Genomic DNA, 24,291 nt, shown 5'->3' with positions numbered 1-24,291 from the left:
GCAGCGGATGGAAATGTACGCATCAGAATCAAATAGTTTTGGGGTTTCCATACGCACACACACACACACACGCAAACACACACACACACACACGCACACACACACACACACGCGCATACACACACACACACACACACACACACACACAAAAACGCGAGCACACACACATGCACACATGTACGTACGCGTGCACGCATCCACGAAAGCGCGAACGCAAGCACGCACTCCCCTCCCCACCAGACCACCCCCCCTCCTCCCGCATGATCGATTAGAGCTACCTTATCGGTAGAACGGCTGGTTTAGCTTTCTTGTAGCGCATCCTCATCGAAAGCGCCGGGCGGGGTGGGGGATCGCGACATGATAGAGTGAACGGCCACTTTCCCCGCGCTGTGTGTGTGTGTCGTGACCCGAAAACTCGAGACAGATTTCTGCACATTAAAAAAAATGTTGGCACTTAACACTGTGCTACATGATACTTATAATGTCGTTGAAGCATCAAACATGTTCACATTAAAAAATATTAGATTAGTGTTAACAGTTCTTCCCAATCCAGGCCGGGAAGGCCGGCTCGCTGCGCAAATTCGAGCAGTTTCCTGCGCAGGAAATGTACCAAAATCTGCGCTAGCCAGCGCAGATTTTGGCCCGATTTCCGAAAAAAAAACACCGTCATGAACTAGCGGTGGATCAAACGGTAGGCGGACTAGGCGGTCGCCGAAGATCTGTAGTCTGTAGTATGCCGTATGTCTACAAGTGGACAGATTATCAGCGACAAGAGCCCCCGGAAAGATGGTTGTTAGGGCTCCGTGGCTGGAGAACCATTTGCACCTCCCCTCCCCCCATGGCGACAACAATTTTAGGGCCTGTGACCGATGATCGTAGGGGTCCCATGGCCCCCCCCTCCCCCCCATCCGTCGGCAATTTAAGTATACCGTTCAATCTTCCAACAGCTGTGTGCCAGTACCCCCTGCTCCCGGTCATCAGTTACCATTGACAGGGGCCTCAATTCGTCTTTCTGCCTTTCAAGAACACCTTCCTTTCTTTGACCGATGGATCATAACATCCCGGAAGAAAACACATTTGGCGAAAGTGTTGCACACACACGCACACTCACACCCTTGCGCAGACGGCTCAGTCTATCTGTGTAATGTACACCATACGAAAGCAAAAGCTTAATGCTTAACACTAGGCATGTGTAAAATGAACGAGAATCGCACCGTTCGAACAGTTCGGTAAGGTGCACGAACGAACGAGGTTTCTAATAAAAAGAACGACCAGGACTTTTGGAAGAAACTGACTACACCGACCGCGTTCGAACGTTCCGTTCAGTGTTCGACGGCACACATAAATGTGGTAATGAAACATGCAAAATCATGTTTGAACGCCATGATTTCTTCCGTCGCTTTGCTTTGAAGCATTTTTCCAAACAATTTGGAGCCACTTTAGAAAATATGTAGTTTTTCCATGTTTTTAACCTAATTTGGACAAGAAAAGTTTTGGCAAAAGGTAGATGCACATGTCCTATAAGCATTGCATCCATTTTCATGGCAAAAAACGATGGAAAAACAACCTAAATTTGAGATCCCTCACGACCATTCCCTCGACGACCAAAAAAAGCTTCCACCAGCCGCCGCCAGATGCGCTAGTGAAAATCGAAATTACACTTGGGAGTACGATCAATGTAGCCCGGCCTTAATATTACGCAATGATGGATAGAGGTTGGAAGATGGGGAAAAATGTTGCCCAGCGCTTTGTATGAATGACTATTTGTCCAACAACAACAATTAACGGCCTATTTTGGTGCAATTAATGGGCGTTTATCAACATTTCAAACGACATACAAGTAGCTTGGTCGAAACTTGATGAGACACCAAGTATAAATAATGTTGACTCATAAATTTTAGAAACATCTAGCTTGCGCTGGTCGTCGCCAGATGCGCTAGTGAAAATAAAAATTACACTAGCGAGTACGGGCAATGTCCCCCAGCCTTAACACATAGCAATTCATTGATTGCTACAATCCAGTCCAAATAACGCTGTAAAGGCCGGGCTACATTGATCGTACTCGCAAGCGTAATTTTGATTTTCACTAGCGCATCTGGCGGTGGCTGACCGAAGCATTTAGCCAAACAATTTGGAGCCGCTCCAGAAATACGTTAATTTTCCATGTTTTTTTTTTATTTAAATCGGAGGAGACAAGTTTTGTAAAACGTAGATACACATGTTTTGCACGCATTGCATCCATTTTTGCAATGGAAAACGATGGAAAAACTACTTAATTTTGAGATCCGGCATGATCATTCCCTCGATGACCAAAAAAGCTTCCACCAGTCGCCGCCAGATGCGCTAGTGAAAATCAAAATTACGCTTGCGAGTACGATCAATGTAGCCCGGCCTTAACGCTGTGTGTCCAAATAACCAATAAGGCCATCCATCAATTACTATCTCAAAAATTGTAAAATTTCGACCGAGTGTAACAAACTGTAACGTTGGAAGAAACCCCCCTCCCCTAAATTACGTAACTGATGGACCTCACCCCCTCAAATAGTTTAGTTTAATGAACAAAATCAGTATTTGTGATTTTTCCCCCTTTTTTTACTATTTTCTGGTATTTTTTCCATTTTTTAAATTAACCAAAAAAATTACATTCTGTTTTATATAAAGAAATACCCATGCATTAATCAAATTAAAAACGGTTCTGATTATCGATCTTCTGCACGATTTGCCACATAATTGCATCACTATCATCATTTTTCATCATGCCATCTTCCTTATCCTTCATAAATATGTCTATTTTAACAGAAATGTTTTTTGGCTTAAGATGTTTTATCATCATCAAATTGACTATACTATTTCACATAACAGATGATGTTTAATATGTTACGCATGTCCTACAATTTACAAGCGAAATCGGTAATGTTTGCTAGAGTTTCGGCTGCATTTTCGATGTATTTTTTAAATTACGACCAATGATCAACTCTGATGAAAAAAACGGCTGTAGCGGAAATTGGGGCAAGTGTGCCACCTTAAGCATTTCAAGTTATAGCTCACTAAAACGTGTTTTTCAAAAGCCAATTTAAATCTCATAACCATTTTACATCTATTTCCTCACTTATAAATGAGTTTCGCTTGAAAAAAGTGCAAACAAAACAGTTTTTGAAGCGTTTTAAAAAGGGTGAAAAAACGTTGTTTTTTGGGCTATGGGGCAAGAGTGCCACTCGTATGGGGCAAGACGGCCACCTGGTTAAAACAACCGTATTTCTTAGATAATTGGAAATTATTACGTTTGTACCACTAGTGTATGTATTCCTACATGTCTTGAGTCACCAATGAACCCCTTTTCATCACAAACTGTATCGCAATATGGGTTGTTGCTGGTCTGTTTTTCCGGAGTAGAAACCGCTCGTAAAAGCGCACCATACCGCTGAACGCTACAACAATGTTTACATTTTTGACAGCTCGCGCCTGTGAAAGATGGTGGCACACTTGCCCCAAATAGAGATGGCTCTTTTGCCCCAAAAGTTGTATCTTTTTTTAAATTGAATTTTTCAGTGACAAAAAGAAAGTTTTTTTTCAACTAACCCCACAAAAAAATTCACGTTTCCTCAGCTATACGGTGGTGTAAAAATTTTCTCGGTTGATTGTTCGCATGATTTTTGAGAGCTTATTTGATTGGATTAAAAAATTATAATATTCTGCTCAATTTTTTAAACTCAATATAAATCAGTTCAAAACAATGGGAAATATCGATTTGTGTATATGAAATTCGGCTCAGTATACTTAGTCATTGGAAAGCAACCAACTGTATACACAATTGATCATTAAACTAAAGTTTTTAAGGAAAAATGCTTGGTGGCACTCTTGCCCCGTATGGCACACTTGCCCCAAGTTCCGCTATCAATTCCATCTTCAATTTGTTTGAAACAAATTGGGTTTGTAATGAGCTGGATTATTATTACATCTGTTTTAAGCGTTACTATTAATTATTGTGTCATTTTCTTCAAATAGCGTGTCGTCGCTTGCGAATCGCATGCTACTATCAACAAATGTCCTCCTGTATAATCGAGGGGCACACGCACACTGTGGTCTTCGCAGTAACGGAATGTAACGTTACTGCGACGATTCTGTGTTAAGTTTTTCCAACCGTCCATCTGAGGTAACCAAGTTCAACATAAATAGTAACGAGATCTTTTTTAGACCGGCATAACAGCGATGGTTGTGAAGTCACCAAGAAGAATCCTCGTTTTTTACTCATTTGTTATTTTAAAAAAATAATAATAAAATCAATAATTTTATTTTGCGTTACGTCACAACTCTCCATGTAACAAATCATAACGGTTGACGACATCCCCTAACCCCCCTATCAGCGTGTGGTAGGTTCGGCGCGCACTTTGCTTACCAGAACCGTGTGCGGTAAGTCAATGCGCGGAATGTGGAGGAAGCGTGCAGAACGAGACGGGGTATCGCGGTGAGAACGTACCGTAGTTGGTTTACTTGCGAACGAATTGTATCATTCTTTCATTTCGTTAGGAAGAGATGGTCAAGTTACACTTATGCAACGGACGGGTGGAACTACGGGACTTTACTTGCGCGATGGATCGGATTCCAGGCGGCGTTAAAACGGTGCGGGAATATTAACCGATTAAGGTGCAAACTTGCACTTCTTCCGTAGAAGGGGTATTGCTGATCGGTCAACCGACTGAACAGCTGATAACCAAACATGGTTATCAATTGGGCAGAGCCTTCGGCGGCTTCTGCTAATGGGGAGAAACACTAAACACGAGTGATCTACGTGTATGAAACTAATGAACTGTCTCACTGTTTCGAATAAGCTTTATTTATAACGCATTCTTAAACAGTGATGACACAATGTCTTATTACACTTATTTTATGATTACGACTAATTTTGACCTACATTCATTATGTAGGTCCTGCTTCCTTTGTACGTACCAAATCGGCCCATCGTATGAAAGAGAGCAGATGATCGTGCGTTCCAGACCGGATCGAAAAGAACGCTGAGAGAAACAGGTTTAAATTGAACCTGGATGATTTGTTTACAGCAAACCGGCTCATCAATACAAAGAGGTAGAATTAGTAGAGTAGTCTAGCGTTCTAGGCCGGATCGCAATAAGCACTGAGAGCAACCGGCCCAGCACAGATCGCCGAGAACGCTGAGAGCAGCCGGTTCAGATCGGATCGATAAGATCGTTGATAACAGTCGGTTCAGGTCGGATCGCAAAGAACGGTGGGAGCAACAGGTTCACTTTGAACGTGCTTGGGTTAAAAGTAAGGATCGCGGTCTGGATGCTTGCATGCTGGAACGGATCGCACTTATCAGGTTCGGAACGCAACGCGCATCACTAGTCCGTATGCTGGAACGAATCGTACCTCGCAGGTTCGAAACGCTACGCGTATCACTAATGTCTTTACTGCCTGGCGTTTCCTTTCGTTCATGCAGGGTGAACATTTATCAATTTTAGCAACTTTGAGTTATGAAATATATAGTCAGAACTAAAACACATCATTCAATTATTGACTATAAACTATCACGTCAAGCAAAATTACACGAAAACTAGTGATATTTTGGTTGGAGACCGGAAAATTCCACATACGCGGAAAATAGAGATACGCGGATTTTGCGGACGTTTTCGGTCCCAGTTAATAGTGTATCTCGGGGACCGCCTGTATATCAGATTTCCTACCTTCAGTTATGAAATCGTTAATGCCGATTAATAACTACATCCTAAATTCATATATTTTCATACTTTATCTTTACAGATGCTTGTTCAAGTAGAACAACACCAAAGCCTCGTCCTCCCAGTCCTACAAATAGGCCCAATATTACTTTTCATACATATAAATGCCCTCCAGCGTATGCGGCTTGGTATTGCCTTAACGACGCCACCTGTTTTACGGTTAAAATAGGAGATTCTTTATTATACAACTGCGAGTAAGTATATTTCAGACCCTGGTTTTGTTCGAATAAATATTTAAAAAAATATGTTAAAAACCTACCATTTTCATCAAGTACATTTACATACCTCATACCTTTTTTGACGACTCTTTCCCCTTCCACTAGAAAAAAGTGTCGAAAAAGATTCAAAAATTGTTTTGCGTTCATATATTATCAATCATGGTCAGATACAATTATTGTAATTTAACAAAATAATAAGAAACAACGTGGGTTATTGTTATGTTTAAGCTGAACGGTACATAATTATAACTGCTATGGATTATGGGCCATTAATCGTCATGTGTATGACCAAAAAACTGTACATAAGTGAACAACTGCGTACCCGGGTATGCCATATCCAGGATTTCGAATCATATAAGAGAATAGTTCAATCACTTAAGGGAATGTTGCAAATCGGTAGGAGAATATTGCAAGGTGTGGAAGTTTGCAACCGTATAGGGGAGTATTGCAATCGACTTGGGGAATTCTGCAAGCATACTGTGGAGCTGTCGTGGACTTGAACGACTCAATTACATGCCTGTCATGGGTTCCATCCTATAATGGAGCCTCCCCCCGTAGCAATCTATCTGGCTACCTGATACTCAAGCATTTTCCCAAACTCGATCAAATTCGGGAACGATCGTAGCGATTGGAAAAATGACAAAATGGTGGTTTTCTTTGATGTTTTTCAAACATTTTGACATATTTTACGTAAAATTGAGCAGGATACTCATGAAATAAATTAAAGCAACATCTGTATCTACACAGACAACTTTTTTTAAAATGAAGTTCAGTAATATTTTACTGAAGTTTTGAGCTGAAGATTAAATAATCCTTTTATTAAAAATAATGTTTACAAAATTACTCAGTAATGTTCGGTGCTCACCAAAATGACAGCTCGTTTACTGAAATCACAGTGAAGCCTTTTATCATATTACGGATTGTTCAGTAGTTGGTAGTGATTAAAAAGTGACGAAATATTTCTTCTAAATTGAGTTCTGATGATGCGTAGTATTGATGTGCAGAGATTGCCAGTCCTTAAGATCATATTCATCCATATTGTATGTTGTTTGCTATTGTTTTCATACTTTATTTTCCCGGAACAAGTTTTGGTGGTTCAATAAACACTTACAGACACCACGAAATGTCAGCAAGCACAGAAAATTGTAGCCAAGATTGTACACGCCAATACGGCTGCCAATTCTTTGTAAATTAATCCCACAAGCCGAAATATCATCTGAATTTTTATCGGCCTGCCTGTAAGCGCCTACCAAATCAATTTTTTGCACATCACGACCACAACGTGATGCATTGTTTTGATGTTCTAACTGACAGGTCGATATGACAGAATGAGTTGCTGCATTTTCAGTAATTTGTTTTACTGATATTCAGTGAAACGACTAATTTAACACTGTTTAATCTTGCGATTTCGGATAATCTTTTATTGCGTGTTACGGTGTAACTTTTCTAGCGTTCGATATTTACCAGCGGTTGTTACTTGTTCAGTTGCAAAATTGGAAGAGAGTTTATTTCTAAAACTACACTTATACTTATAAACCATGAGCCCGAGCCGAAAGCTCAAAACTCAACGAAATGATCTTCGTGTCTCGTTAAACACGACAAATGACAGGGCTTCCGTTTCTGTGGCTCAACAAACACTGATTTTACTTATTTTCAGTAAATTGTATTACGGAAAATCAGTAAAAAATGACATTTATGCTGAAAATCAGTAAAATATTCTAGTACTGAACCTTTTCAGTAAAAAACCGTACTGAAGCTGCATGAAAAAAATTGCTGTGTAGGCACGGCGACTATCTTCGATAGAGTTTGGGAAAATGGCTAACTGAATCAGTCTTGAAAGCCTGCATATGTCATCATGGTTGCGTACTACGTTACGCCAAATAGAAGTAGAAAAAGAAGTATTTAATATATACATTATAACTGATTTACCCAGCTTCACACGGGATAAAATTGATGTCTTGTTTTAATTAAAAATAGAAGAATATGCAATCCGAGGAGTACAAAAACAATGATTACAATGATTACAATGATTTTATCCCACAGTTTCGATTCTTCTTATCTGTCGTAATAACCGTAGGTAATTAAGATCTTCTATGGCAATGATCCGTTTGGATACCACTGAGTTTTTGGATTACCACGGAGTTTATTGGACCCATATACCATGTATAGAATTCAATAGTTGAACGCTTTTTAGTTGGCATGCTTTTTACCTGAACGCTCGATAGTTGGCTGACAGTCAATTAAAAAGCATACTTTTGTATGAAAAACCCGGTTTTTGAAAACATCACAAAAATCTCACGGCCTGCTGAGAAAAATTTCAAATTTTTTTTGTATGAAGAAACGTGCCAACTAAAAAACACATATTCAATAGTTGGCAGGGAATCGAAACTCAACCAGTGAGTTCAGACTGTGTGATTTATTAACAAAGTATTTGATGATTTGTTTATGCACGAAATTTAAAATCATGTGAGTAAGAGTTCTAATCTAACGCAAATTGTCCATGCGGCTTGTAGATAATGAGGAATCAATGTGAAAATTGAAAAAAATAATGATTTCATAATTTGTATCATCAAAAATGTCGAAAACACAATGAATTATAGAATAAATTCACGGAATAACACAAAATAACACACTTTAATCCATGTTTTAATGTTAAATAAGAACACTCAAAGTCCAAAATATATTTTTAAAGAATATTTAATCGAAAAATGGGGTAGATAAATTATATGAACAAATTTAATAAATATAAACAAGGTTTGAATCCTGAGGACCTTACGTCAAGTGACGAATTGTCAAAATGCACTAGAGTCCACCACCTGATATTTTTAAATCCACCTTGTGCCAGACCGACCGAAAAAAAATACCGTTATGAAAAACGTCGTTTACAATTCCAATTTTTTGATCTAGTGTATTTGTGGCAACCTTATTACTGCAACGCACTGTAAAGTGCCGAAAGCTTTTAACCTTTGTAAGGTTCCGTACACACCTTGACGCTTCCGTGTCTATTGCGAAACTAATACGCGTTCCTCTATTAACACTAATACTACAAACTTATGCTACCTACGCTATATAAGGATCATTACACTACTACCACGAAATCTTCCAGTTGAATTTGTACAGAATAAAATTAATTTAGTCTTATCTCGCAATCTATCTCGATCACATCTCTTTCCCCGTTAAATTCCTACAAATCGAAAGAACGCGCTAAATATTCTAACAGTATTCTCAAATAACTAAAGCATACCATCTCTGCTTTTTCACTTGAAATTTATTTATGTTTTAGCTTTTATTTATTTTTTATCTAAATAATTTTTATTCTTCACTGTGACTCGTTGATTGATGATTAAACCTGTTTTCATGCGAGGTCATTGGCGCCCTGCTCAACAAAATCGAGCAGTTTTTGAGCTCGCTTTCTAGCCGAAAACCGATCGAGAAAGCGAGCAAAAACTCCCGAAGAACCGATCGAAGCTCTTGATCGATTGAAGCGTTTACGGTTGTTCGAGAGAGCGCGCTGTATGTCTTTCTGACAAAAAAGCTTCGGTACGCGACCGTGTTGGCGCAAAAATGATAATGGCCGAAAAATAGTTCATACCCACGTTTTCTTTCTCCCCTCCTTCTCCTCTTCCCCATCCTTTTACCACGCTTTATCATTATTGGTTCTTGCTCTCTAGCTACATTGAGCGAGATGCTGAGCTTTCGATCGTTTTGCGCAGCGGGGCTATAAAGCTATCGCGATTGCGATGCCTCCCCTACGGACAACGAGCGGGTAATTTTTATCATGGTGTGCGTAAAAACCTAGAGTTAAGCCGATGGAAGATTTCCTAGGCTTAAAAAAGGGGGCGGGAACGGGTACCACGGTTCTCTCCCGCTCCCATACAAAATACACGGTGCGCTCTCTAAATGCTCGCGCCCATGCGCGAGCATCCTTTCGTGTGCATGTGTTTGTTTCTTTCGTGTTGCGCTGTGTGCGTTTCTTTCGTTCAGCGATCGCTCACACTCGCGCGTATGTTTTTGTTATCTAAAGCTAAACAAAAAAACAAACACGCGTCGATCTTTTTTTCATCACTTCATTCAAACATTTACATAACTTTACACGATTTCACACATTTACATACACAATATTAAACTAAAATCAAATCAATCGCTCCATCGATGCAAACGTTGAAGTGGCCGAATATCTGCGTAGATCCTGTTATAAACATAAAAAAAGGTACGAAATGAAGCTGCGCGATGTACATAACATGCATTACGAATCATTCGCGCAGCTTCATTTCAATTCGCACAACACTTGAACACTTGAACACTTTACAAAATCATAACACCAATCGTCCAGGACTTAAGCTGACGCACGTGCGGCCGCTCGCTGCCGATCCTTGAGCTGTACTGACGATTTCGTGTGGTAGCAAGAATGAGAGCACACAGGAACTTTCGGTGCAGCAGTGCAAGCGAGACACCAACATCAGCACAGCGCTGCGAGCAGATCAAACTGAGCGAGCTGGCCGAAAATGAACACACACATTTCCACATGTGTAACTGTGTTAGTGCCAAAACTGTGTCGAAACCAAAACGCGCTCTCGCCTCCGTGTATTTCACACCGATTCTCCGCTTAACTCTAGGTTTTTACACACACCATGATAAAATATCCCGCTCGTTGTTTGTAGGGTCATGTGAGCTCGTAAACTGCGGAATTTGTTCAGCGGGTTTTCAACTCTAGTGTAAACTGCACTTAACATCGAGTGTCAAAGTGCTGTACACCCTACGGGCAAAAAGCGGGTAATTTTTATCGTGGTGTGCGTAAAAACCTAGAGTTTAGCCGATGGAAGATTTCCTAGGCTTAAAACAGGGGGCGGGAACGAGTACCACGGTTCTCTCCCGCTCCCATATAAAATATACGGTGCGCTCTCTCAATGCTCGCGCCCATGCATGAGCATCCTTTCGTGTGATTGTGTTTGTTTCTTTCGTGTTGCGCTGTATGCGTTTCTTTCGTTCAGCGATCGCTCACACTCGCTGCGTATTTTTTTGTTATCTAAAGCTAAACAAAAAAACAAACACGAGTAGATTTTTTTTCATCTCTTTTTTGAAACATTTACATAACTTTACACGATTTCACACATTTACATACACAATATTAAACTAAAATAAAATCGATCGCTCCATCGATGCAAACGTCGAAGTGGCCGAATATCTGCGTAGATCCTTTTGTACACGTTGATTTCTGTAAAAAAGGTACGAAATGAAGCTGCGCGATGTACATAACATGCATTACGAATAATTCGCGCAGCTTCATTTCAATTTGCACAACACTTGAACACTTTACAAAATCATAACACCAATCGTCCAGGACTTAGGCTGACGCACGTGCGGCCGCTCGCTGCCGATCCTTGAGCTGTACTGACGATTTCGTGTGGTAGCAAGAACGAGAGCACACAGAGGAACTTTCGGTGCAGCAGTGCAAGCGAGACACCGACATCAGCACAGCGCTGCGAGCAGATCAAACTGAGCGCACTGGCGGAAAGTAAACGCACACATGTCCACATGTGTAACTGTGTTAGTGCCAAAACTGTGTCGAAACCAAAACGCGCTCTCGCCTCCGTGTATTTCACACCGATTCTCCGCTTAACTCTAGGTTTTTACACACACCATGATAAAATATCCCACTCGTTGTTTGTAGGGATGAGAGCACACAGAGGAACTTTCGGTGCAGCAGTGCAAGCGAGACACCGATATCAGCACAGCGCTGCGAGCAGATCAAACTGAGCGCACTGGCGGAAAGTAAACGCACACATTTACACATTTGTAACTGTGTTAGTGTCAAAAATGTGTAGAAACCAAAACGCGCTCTCGCATCCTTGTATTTCACACCGTTTCTCCGCTTAACTCTAGGTTTTTACACACACCATGATAAAATATCCTGCTCTTTGCCTGTATGGCAGTCTGATCCCGAGTTAGGCTCGTGTCTGTGCTCCATCGCATGCGATTTTATCGCACGTGCTGTCAATAAAATCGCATCCGATGGAGCACAGACACGGGCCTTACGCGGTTTGTACGTTCCCGAATCCGCGTAACTCGATTATCCACGTAAGTCGAATTTCGATATTTTTAGTCAAATGACATTTGATAACTTGATATTTTTTAATCAATTTAGTATTTGTATACACTTAATCATTTATTTGATACGATTCGTGTAATACATTCTGATATTTTTGGCTTTTACGGGGATTTATTTAACAGCCAAAATGAGAATTGTCCAATACAGTATAATTGGACAATTCTTGAAGCAAATTGCACTGATTTGACATTTTATGTGACGTACAGAAAAACCGAGACCCTTAAGAAACATTAAATCGAATGCAAACTCATATGTTTTATGTTTCGATTAAATTCTGAATATTAGCATAATTTTGTGCAGACTCGATTGCACATTCTATATGGAAAAACATATTTGCGTCTGCCTAGAAACGAAATAGGAATGAAAATAACAAGATACACACACTTGGAAACTTTGCCACAACTAGTGATGGATTGTTAAACCAACAGTTTCGCTCGTTGCCGTCCGAAGTCTATAGAGCCATCTAGAGTCATTCGGAACCGTTGGAGTCATCGGTTGTCGCACGGAGCGACTAGTCTGGAGTCGGAACCATTTCTGACGGTCCTACCGATCTTAATGCCTCTGACTGCCGAGTAAAGGCTTCAGTCGGCTCCGAATTGTTCCGAACAGATCTGTACGGCTCCGACCTTAGTATGTTCTGTTTTTTTCCTAATCATCCCACCATAAAAATCAGTTAATATCCAATATGTACGACTTATCGAAAGCGTTTGTAGCCAAGTTGAATTTATTTGCATCTCACATTCTACAAGATGAATTGTACTTTGCCACCTCCGCGAAAATCAAAACCAGAATGAAATGATTATGCTTAAGATAAAAAGATTTACATTAAGGATTAAAATAAACGAAATGCCGAAGTCCTGCAATACATAGCTAATTAATAGGTTAGCTTACACAGTCCTTTCCTTAATTAGCAAATCATTTCCCTTCAAGTGTCAAAAAATATTTGCCAATCTTTTTGGGTTCATACACCACGAATCTGCGTCGGATAAAAATATCGTAATATAACAAAATTATTCATGAACAACGGGTTCTTGTTATTAGAAATGAATATACCACTAGAACAATTGGGACTTGGAAATTAGCGAAAACTAATGTTAGACACAATTTATTTCAATTTTTCTCTTGAACTGTCAAAAAATTGCAGACAAATATTTTTGTTATTCATCCAGCGATGAATAGCTGAGAATGCTTATAAAAAAAAAATTTCGCAACAGGCAGCTAGATTTCCTCTACCTCAAAAAAAAAAAAGTGCGGTTGAGCGATATTTTCTAACAGAACTGCCGTGCGACAAATGAAAAATATCCTATTTTAATAATAAGGATAAAATGAGATTGCATGTGACTTTAAAACTATATTAAACATTTTTTTAATAAAAAAGACCACAATGGAAAATAACATGGCACATTTTTGAATTAGAAACGATTCCAGATTTGAAGCGAGGAGTATAAAAAGTGAATTTGTTTAACAATAATGATTTTAAATAGTATTTTATATAAATATTGAGGTATATTTTTTTTCTTTGTGACCCGCGAATCACTGAAAATCTGTACTTGCGGCCCTCTGATGAAATGAGTTTGACACAGCTGGTCTACAACAACAAAAATATTGGTCTTGGCATGGGATTAGAAAATTGAAATTAAATTATGTTTAATGTAACATCTGAAAATGATGTAAGTTTTAAAACCTATTCTCATACCACCATAATGTGTGTGCAAAGTTTCGTTGAAAATGATCCAGCCGTTTCGGAGGTTGCTCGCAACAAACACCGTGACCGTGATATATCTATGTAAATAAGTTATGACAACGAGTGATGCTGTCGCTTCGGAGTGTGTTGCTCGACTGCGATAGTTTGATATATTTCTACATTTTGGACTAACACTACTACTTATGGATAGACTTACACTAATACGCTTAATATACTATTATAATCTAATGTGTGAGCTGGTATTATCATTTCTAACACCGATACCAACAAATGTATTATACCGTCACACTAGCCATACAGTTACGTATATACGTATATATATAGCTATCTAACTTTTGAGCGAAACGTACGTCAAAACTAGAAAAAGACATAAACATTAACTTCAAAGTTATGGCCTGATCGGCTGTGGTTGATATACAACTTTTACATTTTTTTTAATTGAAATAAATAAAAAAATATAATATTTGCTAAATTAAAATTTTACACTGATATGTTAACAAACAATATTATGCACCTATGCGCCAGATTTCATGCAAATCTAACTAGAAATTCAAAAAATATACAGTTTTCACAAAAAATAATCTTTTTTCCATACAAAAGGCCCGATAATTAAACACAAATTGCAAAGACAAGTTATCTGTCGTAGGGAAAGATGGACACCGAATTTATTGATTTTTTTTACTTCTTATATAAGCGGTCGGCAAAGTGAACCAACCAACTTAGAAGCGTGCACGATCAACGAATGACTCCTCGTAGCGTCTTAAATGGACAGCGTACAGAAGTCTGTCGTCGCGTAAGAACGTTTCTGCGTTTTGGTCACCAACATCTTGGCACTATTAGGCAACAATCGAAGCATCGCAAGAGAGCCCAGGTTCATTTTTTGAGGTTCCAAAAGAAGCTAAAAACGAAGACAGAGGTACAAGTGGCTACATTACTGGGTTATCTGGGCCGGGAGATCGATGCGACCCGCCAGACAGTGAAATAATATGAGAAACATGAACATACATATCAGGAAGCAGAAATCGCGTCCACTGGCTTCGCAATGGCAAACAATGACGCCAAAACTCATTTCGTTCATATTAGATGAATTTCGGAAGAATTTCGACATGCTTATTTGGTATAATTTAGTACAACATCCGTCACATGTGTTCCATCGATTTTTTCTGGACCAACATGATACAAAAGCTCTACTCTAACAAATTTATCGCGAAAACTTAGGATGTCTTCGTCTATAATGGCGAAAATTCCGGATAACTGATGGCAACTTCCAAAGTCTTAGATTTATTTGTCCAAGGAAGCTTTAATAATTACCTTTGAAATGTTGTACATGTTACGAAATTATCTCTCCTAGTTTTTTTTTCTACAGCCAGCCGAAAAAAGGCATTTTTTTCATATAAACATTACGGGGATATTGATGACGAGTTCGAACATACTGAACGATCCGTCATTCCATGGTACTTTAATTAAAGTTGAAAGAGTACGATGGTACAAAATGTTATTCGAAAAGATGAATATAGTAATTTGTAATAGTAATTTCTATACGAATAGTTTCTTCCCATCTTTCAAAACCAGTCAAAACCTTTCGAGAACCGGATTGAATGTTGCGGCGGGCCGCATTTGGCCCGTGGGCCGGACTTTGCCGACCTCTATCTTATATCATTTTGTGATGAATAGATTTCATTAAATGTCTTAAATAAGGGTATTTAGAAGATATGAACCTTCCCGCAACTAGAGAATGGAAATATGCGAGAAACGACAACAGTCAAAAAAGCAACCATTCGTTATGCTATTACTTGCTCGACGCTGATGAGGCGCTTCACGCAATCCAATATCTTGTCACGACTTACGCACTTTATGCAATCAAAGAAGATGCATTGGCCTGTATCGTATACCATTTCGATTGCGATCGAAATCGAAATCCGATGAACAAACGTTCATTTTGAATGAACACCCCGCTGCGCAAATTCGATCAGTTTCCTGCGCATGAAATGTACCAAAGCCTGCGCTGGCCTGCGCAGATTTTGGCTGGTCTCCCACGTGGGACTTCAGCGATTCCTGCGCAGGCCTGCGCAGGGTTAGCGCCATCTGTTGGCGAAATGGACGAACTATTTATGGCGGCGGAGCAAAAAAAACGGTCAAAAAATTTAAAATTATTGGCGCCCATTTTCTCGTCCGCTTCTTCTCCATCCCTCACCCTGCCTTGCCTTACTTGCGCTTCTGCCCGTGTCTTCCGCCGCCAGCTGATTGGCTATTGCGGTGTATGCGTTGATACTCATTATGTGCATTGCGATTGTGTATTGTTATTGGTGGGTGTTAGCATTTATTAATTTGTGTGTGACCTTGAGACGCTGTGGGAGAAGCTGGATTGGGATTCAAAGTGTTATCGGTGTATTGATGGTTTATTTTATTTCGTGCTGCTGCTGATGAGACCATTCGATGCCCGTGGCAATCGAGGTTGACGAAGCCCCTTTAAAACAAGCGTAGGAGAACGTCTAACACTAATCTAATATTTTTTTAATTTGAACATGTTAGATGCTTCAACGACCCTCTAAGCATTATGTAGCACAGTGTAAAGTGGCAATATTTTTTTTATGTGCCGAAATCTGTCTCGAGTTTTCGGGTCTCGATACACACACGCACACACACAGCGCGGGGAAAATGACCGTTCACTCTGTCATGTCGCGATTCCCCACCCCGCCCGGCGCTAGGGATGAGGATGCGCTACATGATAGCTGAACCAGCCTTTCTTCCGATAAAGTAGCCGTACTCGCTCGTGCGGGAGGAGTGGGGAGGGGGTGGGTTGGTGGAGGGTGCTTGATCGCGTGCGCGACTTCGGGGGCGCGTGCTCGCGCGCGCGACTTCGGGGGCGCGTGCGTGCGTGCGTGCGTGAGTGTGTGCGTGCGTGCGTGCGTGCGTGCGTGAGTGTGTGCGTGCCGGCGTGCGCGCGTTCATGCATGTGTGCGTGCGTGCTGGCGTGCGCGCGTTCATGCATGTTCATGCGTGCGTGTGTGTGTGTGAGTTTGCGCGCGCGTGTTTGTATGTTTGTGTGTGTGCGTGCGTTTGGAAACCCCAAAACTATTTGATTCTGATGCGTACATTTTCATCCGCTGCGGCTACAAAGTCCATGCATTTTCGATCTCGCTACCTGAGAGACAACACAACCATTGGCATTGGCATCTTTGCGATTGGCTCTGCTGTTGGGGGTATTAAAAAGAAACACGATCGAAGCAAACGTTCGTGTGATATGTTGCACATTTGTTTCCAATTCAGCTAGCGGACGCAAGTGGAAACAACATTTTGAATTGAATCCATACAAAAGAGGATTCTGGATTTGTTTATTACGGTTCGCGTATGGTGCTGTACCTGTCCGTCCAGAATCTGGTGGCTTGTTGGCTTGGAGTCGTTATAATGACGCCGATTGACCGGCAATGTTTTGGAATGGGTTTGGATCGGTAGGTTCATGTTTTGGTCGAGTGCATTCCGTGCATTTGTCGCGCCACAGCGGTAGACCCGGCAGCACTAAAGTCAAAACAAAAACCTTCCCCGAGTGTGGACTGCTATGCTAAGTTCTTATTATTATTATTATTATTATTATTATAATTATTATTGGCGTTATGGCCTACGCGATCATGCCGGCCTTTTCAGGACTTGAGTACCACGTAACCGGATAGTCACCCCTTGCTACTGCGGACGGTTCATACGCGGATAGAACCCACGACGGGCATGCTGTTAAGATGGACGGAATGATAGCGGTGCCGCGGGACCGCTCCTATCCAGCGGGTAACTTGCATACTACCACAATGTCTCAGGCCCGAGGCATACGCTGCATCGAGGGGAAGGATGCACCTCCACGATAAAAAACACCGTCATGAACCAGCGGTGGATCAAACGGTAGGCGGACTAGGCGGTCGCCGAAGATCGATAGTCTGTAGTATGCCGTATGTCTACAACCGGAGAGATGGTCGTTGGGGCCCCGTGGCTGGAAAACCATTTGCACCCCCCCATTTGCCCTCCCCCCCCCCCCCTCATGGCAACAATTTTAGGTGTGATAGATGATCCTAGGGGTCCCATGGCCAACCCCCACCATACGCCGGCATTTTAAGCATACTGTTCAATCTTCCAACAGCTGTGTGCCAGTACCCCCTGCTCCCGGTCATCAGTTACCATTTAGAGGCGCCTCAACTCATCTTTCCGCCTGGGGACCCCGATCCCCCTACTCCGCCACTGTCATGAACACCTTCCTTTCTTTGACCGATGGATCATATTATTCCGGAAGAAAATATATTTGGCGAAATCGCTGCACACACACGTACTCTCACACCCTTGCGCAGACGGCTCAGCATATCTGCGTAATCTACTACATACGAAAGCAAAAGCTTAGTACAACAAAGATATGCTTAATGCTTTACACGTTCGGTTTTATGGCAGGCCGCAGAGACTGTCAATGGATATTCCAGTGTGCCGGTTTTACTATTAACTTGCGTTCTAGATGCCGGCGGAAAGGAAAGTTGACGAAAATCAGCGCCTGGCTGAACGTGTTAATGCGAATTGGGGCTCTGCACGTTGCACAGCAAACCCTGCAGCGTGAGCTAGCGATTTCTTGGTCATTTTTACATTGCAGCGTTTGAACTCATTACGGTTTTTTGGTTTGATTTGTGAAAATTAAACTTCTCGCCGCAATGTTTGTTAACGGCTTTTTTAAGCGCCGCATGAACATTGTCCACACGCGAGAAAGAAATGGAGGGCTATGGAGGGAAAAACACGGACGACGGCTGACAGCGATTGGGCGTCTGACGCACCAACACATCCAAACCTTCGTCAGCGCGCTCAGGCGAGGGGTATGAAGCAGAGCCAGGGACGGGTAGCTTGAAACGCTACTTGACAAATTTGCCGTTGGAGGGAAAAAGAAGACATGAGAAAATGTGCGAAAGGGAATGATATCTTCCCAAGTGCCACAAATCCACTAAACGACCACTAAACGGCTTCTAAACGACTCAAGCACTCTACCTATACGGAATATAGAAAGACTTCGTTTAGCAGACGGCAAACGACTCATGCATTCTAAAATTAGCAAAAAAGTTGGTGGCGCCATCTGTTTGTGGGATACCCAACCAGTTGAGCTTCCTCGCTTGGAGGAGAGCTTTCTCATTTCCTCTGTACTGTTGTATGGTTTCGCATTGAAGTTATGCATCGCTAGAACTAGAACGGCGATACAATTGTTTAAATACTAAACTCCAATGGAAACCACCAGCACTGAAGCAAGTGAGATTTGAGTAACAGTCGTTGGTGTTGATACCCACGTATCTGACCACACGACCATTTATATAGATTTTTGCTCAGAAAGTTAGAAGGCTATATAAGTCATGATAAGATGAAACTTGTCGAAACACATTGCAAGAAAAGGATAGCAATATAATAATCAGTTTTAATACGCCATCTATTGATCAAACCAATGAAGCTATGGAGCTTTCATTTTTTTTCTATGGATATTCAATTTTCCAGTCGTTTAAGCTTAATCTGTGGCGCTTGGGTTCCGTCGTTATGCAGAGGGGGTATTAACGTGTATTTAGTTTTAAATCAAGAGACAAATATGCAAGTTGTAATAACGACATGTTTTACGAGGAGTGTAGAGAAAAACAAACTGACTTGTCGTTTGACAATTGTATTACCATATTTGACAGGTTTGTCTTAGGCTCCTCCATAGAGTACCACACGTTTGTCTTTGTCGGTTTTCGTATGTCGTATACGATAGATTCTAGAGCACTGTCTTAGCAACCTAAACGCCCTTTTTGTTAATCTCCATATAAATCTCCATACATCATGGCTAACAAAATCAGGGCTAATAACCCACTTGTAGTCAAACTAGCCACCTTGGTTTCAACCCAAATAAATTTTTCTCTCGGTCTGACAAAAGATTGTAAGCATAAATTCTGGTTATGAACTCGATGGACCCCTCGAAAAATATTCAGTAAAAGTTATTCGATATTTTCCAGTTGGGTATGAGTCGGTTAACAAGGCAATTCGATCGTCTTACATTTTACAGACATTTTATTTTGTGTAATTCTTCCACCATAGACAAATTATGTTTAATCAATACTTAAGCATCTAAAGTTATGTTCACAAGATGGCGTATATGTGTGCAATATATCTCATTTCGTACGGTATTTGACACAACACATGTGTCGCAATGTTTCAAATCGTGTACAAAATGAGATATATTGCATGCACATAGGAGTTGACGACTGTACCACGAGACCGGCTTATAATATATAACTCTTTCAAAATTTTAGATGTGCTGATGGTTATATGGGACCGCGTTGCGAATATAAAGATCTTGATGGTTCATATTTGCGTAAGTATTTTTGCAATGTGATGTTTGTGAATGTGAATTATATTATATTTATATATATATTTTTTTTTGTAGCTACTCGTCCAAGAGTTATGCTAGAAACAGCTAGCATAGCAAGTGGGGCTATTGGATCCTTAGTGTTAATCATCATAGGTTGGTGTTGTTGGTGTGTTCGAAGACATCAGCAACGTAAATGGATTGACAAGGAAACTAGTGTAGATATGGTAGACTCTCCCGGTGTTGTACATGTTGTGCATAGTGAAAGATTACTTCGTCCATTTGGAATTCATCATCTTAAAACGATACCTATGAGCGACTCATTGAAGTGATACGAATTAAATGAATGAAGAATTTAAAACCAGCAAATAATTTTAAGTTTGAATAAAAATCAGAACTCTAGTATGACATCGATTGTCTAATTCAAGATATGAGTTAAATGTTAACGCATGACGGGGAATTTTGCAGATTTTTATGACCTCAGAACTATGATAAAGACATTTAAATGAAAAAAGTAGACATACAATATTACCACGATGTTTTAAATACATGTTTATTTGTAGATTTGATTTCTGATCATCTAGCCTTAAACGCCCATAACTAACATTATTATTTTTTTTTTAATGAAAGAAGAATACCAAATTTATTAAATTTTTTACCATTCAAAATATTTTGTATGCATTTAATCAGTTCTAGTAAATGTTTTAGTGATATAATTTTGTTGTAATCAACGTGATCATCCAATCTTGTTAAGAATATTCAGAATTTACGAAGAATTAAGCTTCTATTACTTTCATTATGTCATTTAGTATTCAATAAAGTATTGTATTGCAATGCTTCCTTGCTGATAATAAATAAATGCGTAAACAGTTGTATGTTTTAGGATGATTAAATTGTTCGATAATTTTTATATCAATGACTTTATCGTTAATTTGATACTTCGCTTTAGTGGATGCATTCACGGCCTTCACATTTTTTTTCTTTCTGAATAATTTTTTCATGCTGAAATTCGCCAAATTTGTACATGTCAAATGTATTATGAAGATTATGAAAAAATGAAATTGAAAATCATCGCTTAAGAAAGTATTATCTGGCAGGTCGTTGTTAAAATTTAAAAGTAAATAGATTATACCATAAATATTTATAATTTATCTAATCAGCTTCATAAGATTTTAAAATATAATATTTTTTCTTTCACAAAAAACTATTCTTTGGTGATTATTTTGTCTTCTATTTACGCACAAATAGTTTAGGTTGTTTACCATTGCTTTAATCTACAATATTTTTACTTTACGTTCATATTGTATGTATTCATACGATTATTTTAAAGTATTTTTTATACCTTGAATAACTGAATGTGCCTAATCCGTAAAAATTCTTTATTAGTATTTATTCTAGATATTTTTAAATAACTACATGATTAAATGAAACAGGATTGGAATTGGTTGCCCACCAAAAAAAAAGAAATTGTATTACCTTTAGTCAAAATTAAATCTCACGTATGGCTTAGGAGGAACTGCAAGCAAATAGAAATTTGTCAAACCTATTGGATTGGCAGTATTAAAAAATACTTTTTACATTTACATTAGTTTTTTACATAAATGTATAGAGTATTACCTTTGGGGTTATTTTATTTTATTGGTTGATGAGCCCTACACAAATATTATTAATTAGCAACATTTTGTTAGTTTTGAATACAAAAACAACAAAACATGAAGCTGCATCGAAATATATTCGCTTTAAATTACTGTTTTTCCTTTTCATTGTTTAAAATCAGTGCAGCAAGCTTCTTATTCTTATGAAGTTATATATTTAAATAGTAACACAACAAAGATACAAAAAATACAAAAAAATAGTTTTATGTTTGATTCCATGAAACAGTTGAAAGAAAACATAATTTCAGTGTAAACTGATGGAGCTATGTTTGTATCGTTTAGTGATCATGAATTGCGTGAAATTCGCTTCTATTGGGTTGAATATTAAATCGTTTAATTGCATTTTTGTATATTTGGTTTCATGTTACACACTTTTGAAACTTATTTCATAAAAAAATGTTTAGTACCAAATGAAATTAATTAATTTATGCAATGCCTAATCCAATAATAAAAAAATTAAATAATATGGAGTCAAAACGATACAAATGCAGCTACAACTGCCTTTTTACAAAGTTTAGTTTATTTGCGCCTTATTTATCTTAAATACATTTTATCTCACTATAAAAAAACCATAACAACTAAAAAAACGAGAGTAATGTAGTTACAAAGTGACTTTCACTTAGACAAGGTTGTTGCAGGTTCAGATATGTTGGTGCACCCAACGGCCATATTGAAGTGTACAATTGATCCAAGTATAATATGACATACTGGTGTATATTTGATCGCAGTATCCTATGAAATACTGTTAATAAAATGTTTCCTTCTCTTTCAACCACCATATATAGTGAAGGTCTTTTAGCTCTGTTAAAAGGTTATGGGCCGATAATAACCCAGTGCAACCCAAGCCTCGAAAATTCTTGTATCGTTGTATCGTTTATGAAAGGATCAGAGTCGACGTTGGATGAAAATTGTAATAGTGGATAGTGGAGCTTAAGATCTTCAGATCAGAAAAGAATTATTCAAAAACCTGGATATGCTGGATCGATCCATACAGCCCGTCTGCATACCAACTGTGAAGAAAGACGTCAAACTGGCTTCTACACAACGCGGAGAGTTCAACGTTTACTCATGTGTTGATATTTACTTAGCCCCTATCAGCCCTTGTTTACGTATTTATTATTATATTTTATTTACTTAGCTATCCAACACATACTCCCTAACATATTCTCATAGCATCTGCATTGATCTGGTATAGCCAACATTAAAAATTAATACAATATTTTACACTCTAGGCGCCGGCATTCTGCATAGGCTTTTTGCGGAGGATCCTACCGGCAAAGAGCGGGTAATTTTTAACATAGTGTGCGTAAAAACCTAGAATTAAACCAATCCCGCTGTGCAAAGCGACGGAAGAAAACATGGCGTCCGGAGAATTTTATCATGCCATCTTTTTCCCTCCAACGGCAAATTTGTGAAGCAGCTCGTCGAGCTACCCGTCCCTAGTTTGGATGTGTTGGTGCGTCAGACGGCCAATCGCTGTCAGCCGTCGTCCGTGCTTTTTCCCTCCATAGCGCTATCTCTTTCTCGCTTGTGGTCAATACTCATGAGTTGCTGCGGTGCTTAAAAAAGCCGTTAACAAACATATCGGCGATGAAGTTGCATTTTCAAAAATCAAACCAAAAAAGCGCAATGAGTTCAAACGCTGCAATGTAAAAATGACCAAGAAATCGCTATCTCACGCTGGAGGGTTTGCTGTGCAACGTGCAGAGCCCCAATTCACATTAACACGTTCAGCCCGGCGCTGATTTTCATCAACTTTCCTTTCCGCCGGCATCTAGAACGCAAGTTAATTGTAAAACCGGCATACTGGAAAGTCCATTGGCAGTCCCTGGGGCCTGCCATCGAACTGAACGTGTTAAGCAGTAAGCTTTTGTTTTCGTATGGTGTACATTACACAGATAGACTGAGCCGTCTGCGTAAGGGTGTGAGTGTGCGTGCAACACTTTCGCCAATGTGTTTTCTTCCGGAATGTTATGATCCATCGGTCAAAGAAAGGAAGGTGTTCATGAAAGGTGGAAAGACGAGGTCAGGCCCCTGTAAATGGTAGCTGATGACCGGTAGGAGGGGGTACTGGCACACAGCTGTTGGGAGATTGAACAGTATACTTAAATTCCCGGTGGATGGGGGGGGGGGGGGGGGGGGGGGGGGGGGGGCAATGGGACCCTTACGATCATCGGTCACAGGCCCTAAAATTGTTGTCGCCATAGGGGGGAGGGGGAGGCAAATGGTTCTCCAGCCACGGGGCCCCAACGACCATCTTTCCGGGGGCCCTTGTCGTGTGTAATATTCTGTCCACTTGTAAACATACGGCATACTACCGACTAGAGATCTTCGGCGACCGCCTAGTCCGCCTACCGTTTGATCCACCGCTGGTTCATGACGCTGTTTTTTATCGTGGAGGTGCATCCTTCCCCTCGATGCAGCGTATGCATCGGGCAGGAGACATTGTGGCTGTATGCAAGTTGCCAGCTGGATAGGAGCGGTCCCGCGGCCCGCCATCATTAC

General features: G+C 40.1%; 1 protein-coding gene across 21 annotated transcripts in view; it reads left to right on the top strand.

The window, feature by feature from the left end:
* LOC4397777 (farnesol dehydrogenase) overlaps positions 1-24,291 on the top strand; it is a 61,586-nt gene that overhangs the window by 13,647 nt on the left and 23,648 nt on the right. For 11 of the 21 annotated variants that reach the window (XR_009766186.1, XM_061658638.1, XM_061658640.1 and 8 more), the window contains one exon: positions 5,776-5,947. Coding sequence is in view for 10 of the 21 variants with exons in the window: in XM_061658654.1 (XP_061514638.1) it covers positions 5,776-5,947; positions 20,076-20,137; positions 20,210-20,463 (488 nt within the window). In the remaining 11 variants the exon portion in view is untranslated. Of the gene's footprint in view, positions 1-5,775; positions 5,948-20,075; positions 20,138-20,209; positions 20,723-24,291 lie in introns of those variants that run through there. The other 10 variants (XM_061658654.1, XM_061658657.1, XM_061658652.1 and 7 more) reach the window with 1 other exon arrangement.

The sequence above is a fragment of the Anopheles gambiae genome, chromosome 3, assembly GCF_943734735.2.
Source record: "Anopheles gambiae chromosome 3, idAnoGambNW_F1_1, whole genome shotgun sequence".
In the NCBI taxonomy this organism is placed as follows: domain Eukaryota; kingdom Metazoa; phylum Arthropoda; class Insecta; order Diptera; family Culicidae; genus Anopheles; species Anopheles gambiae.
This window is presented reverse-complemented; position numbering and strand designations above follow the sequence as displayed.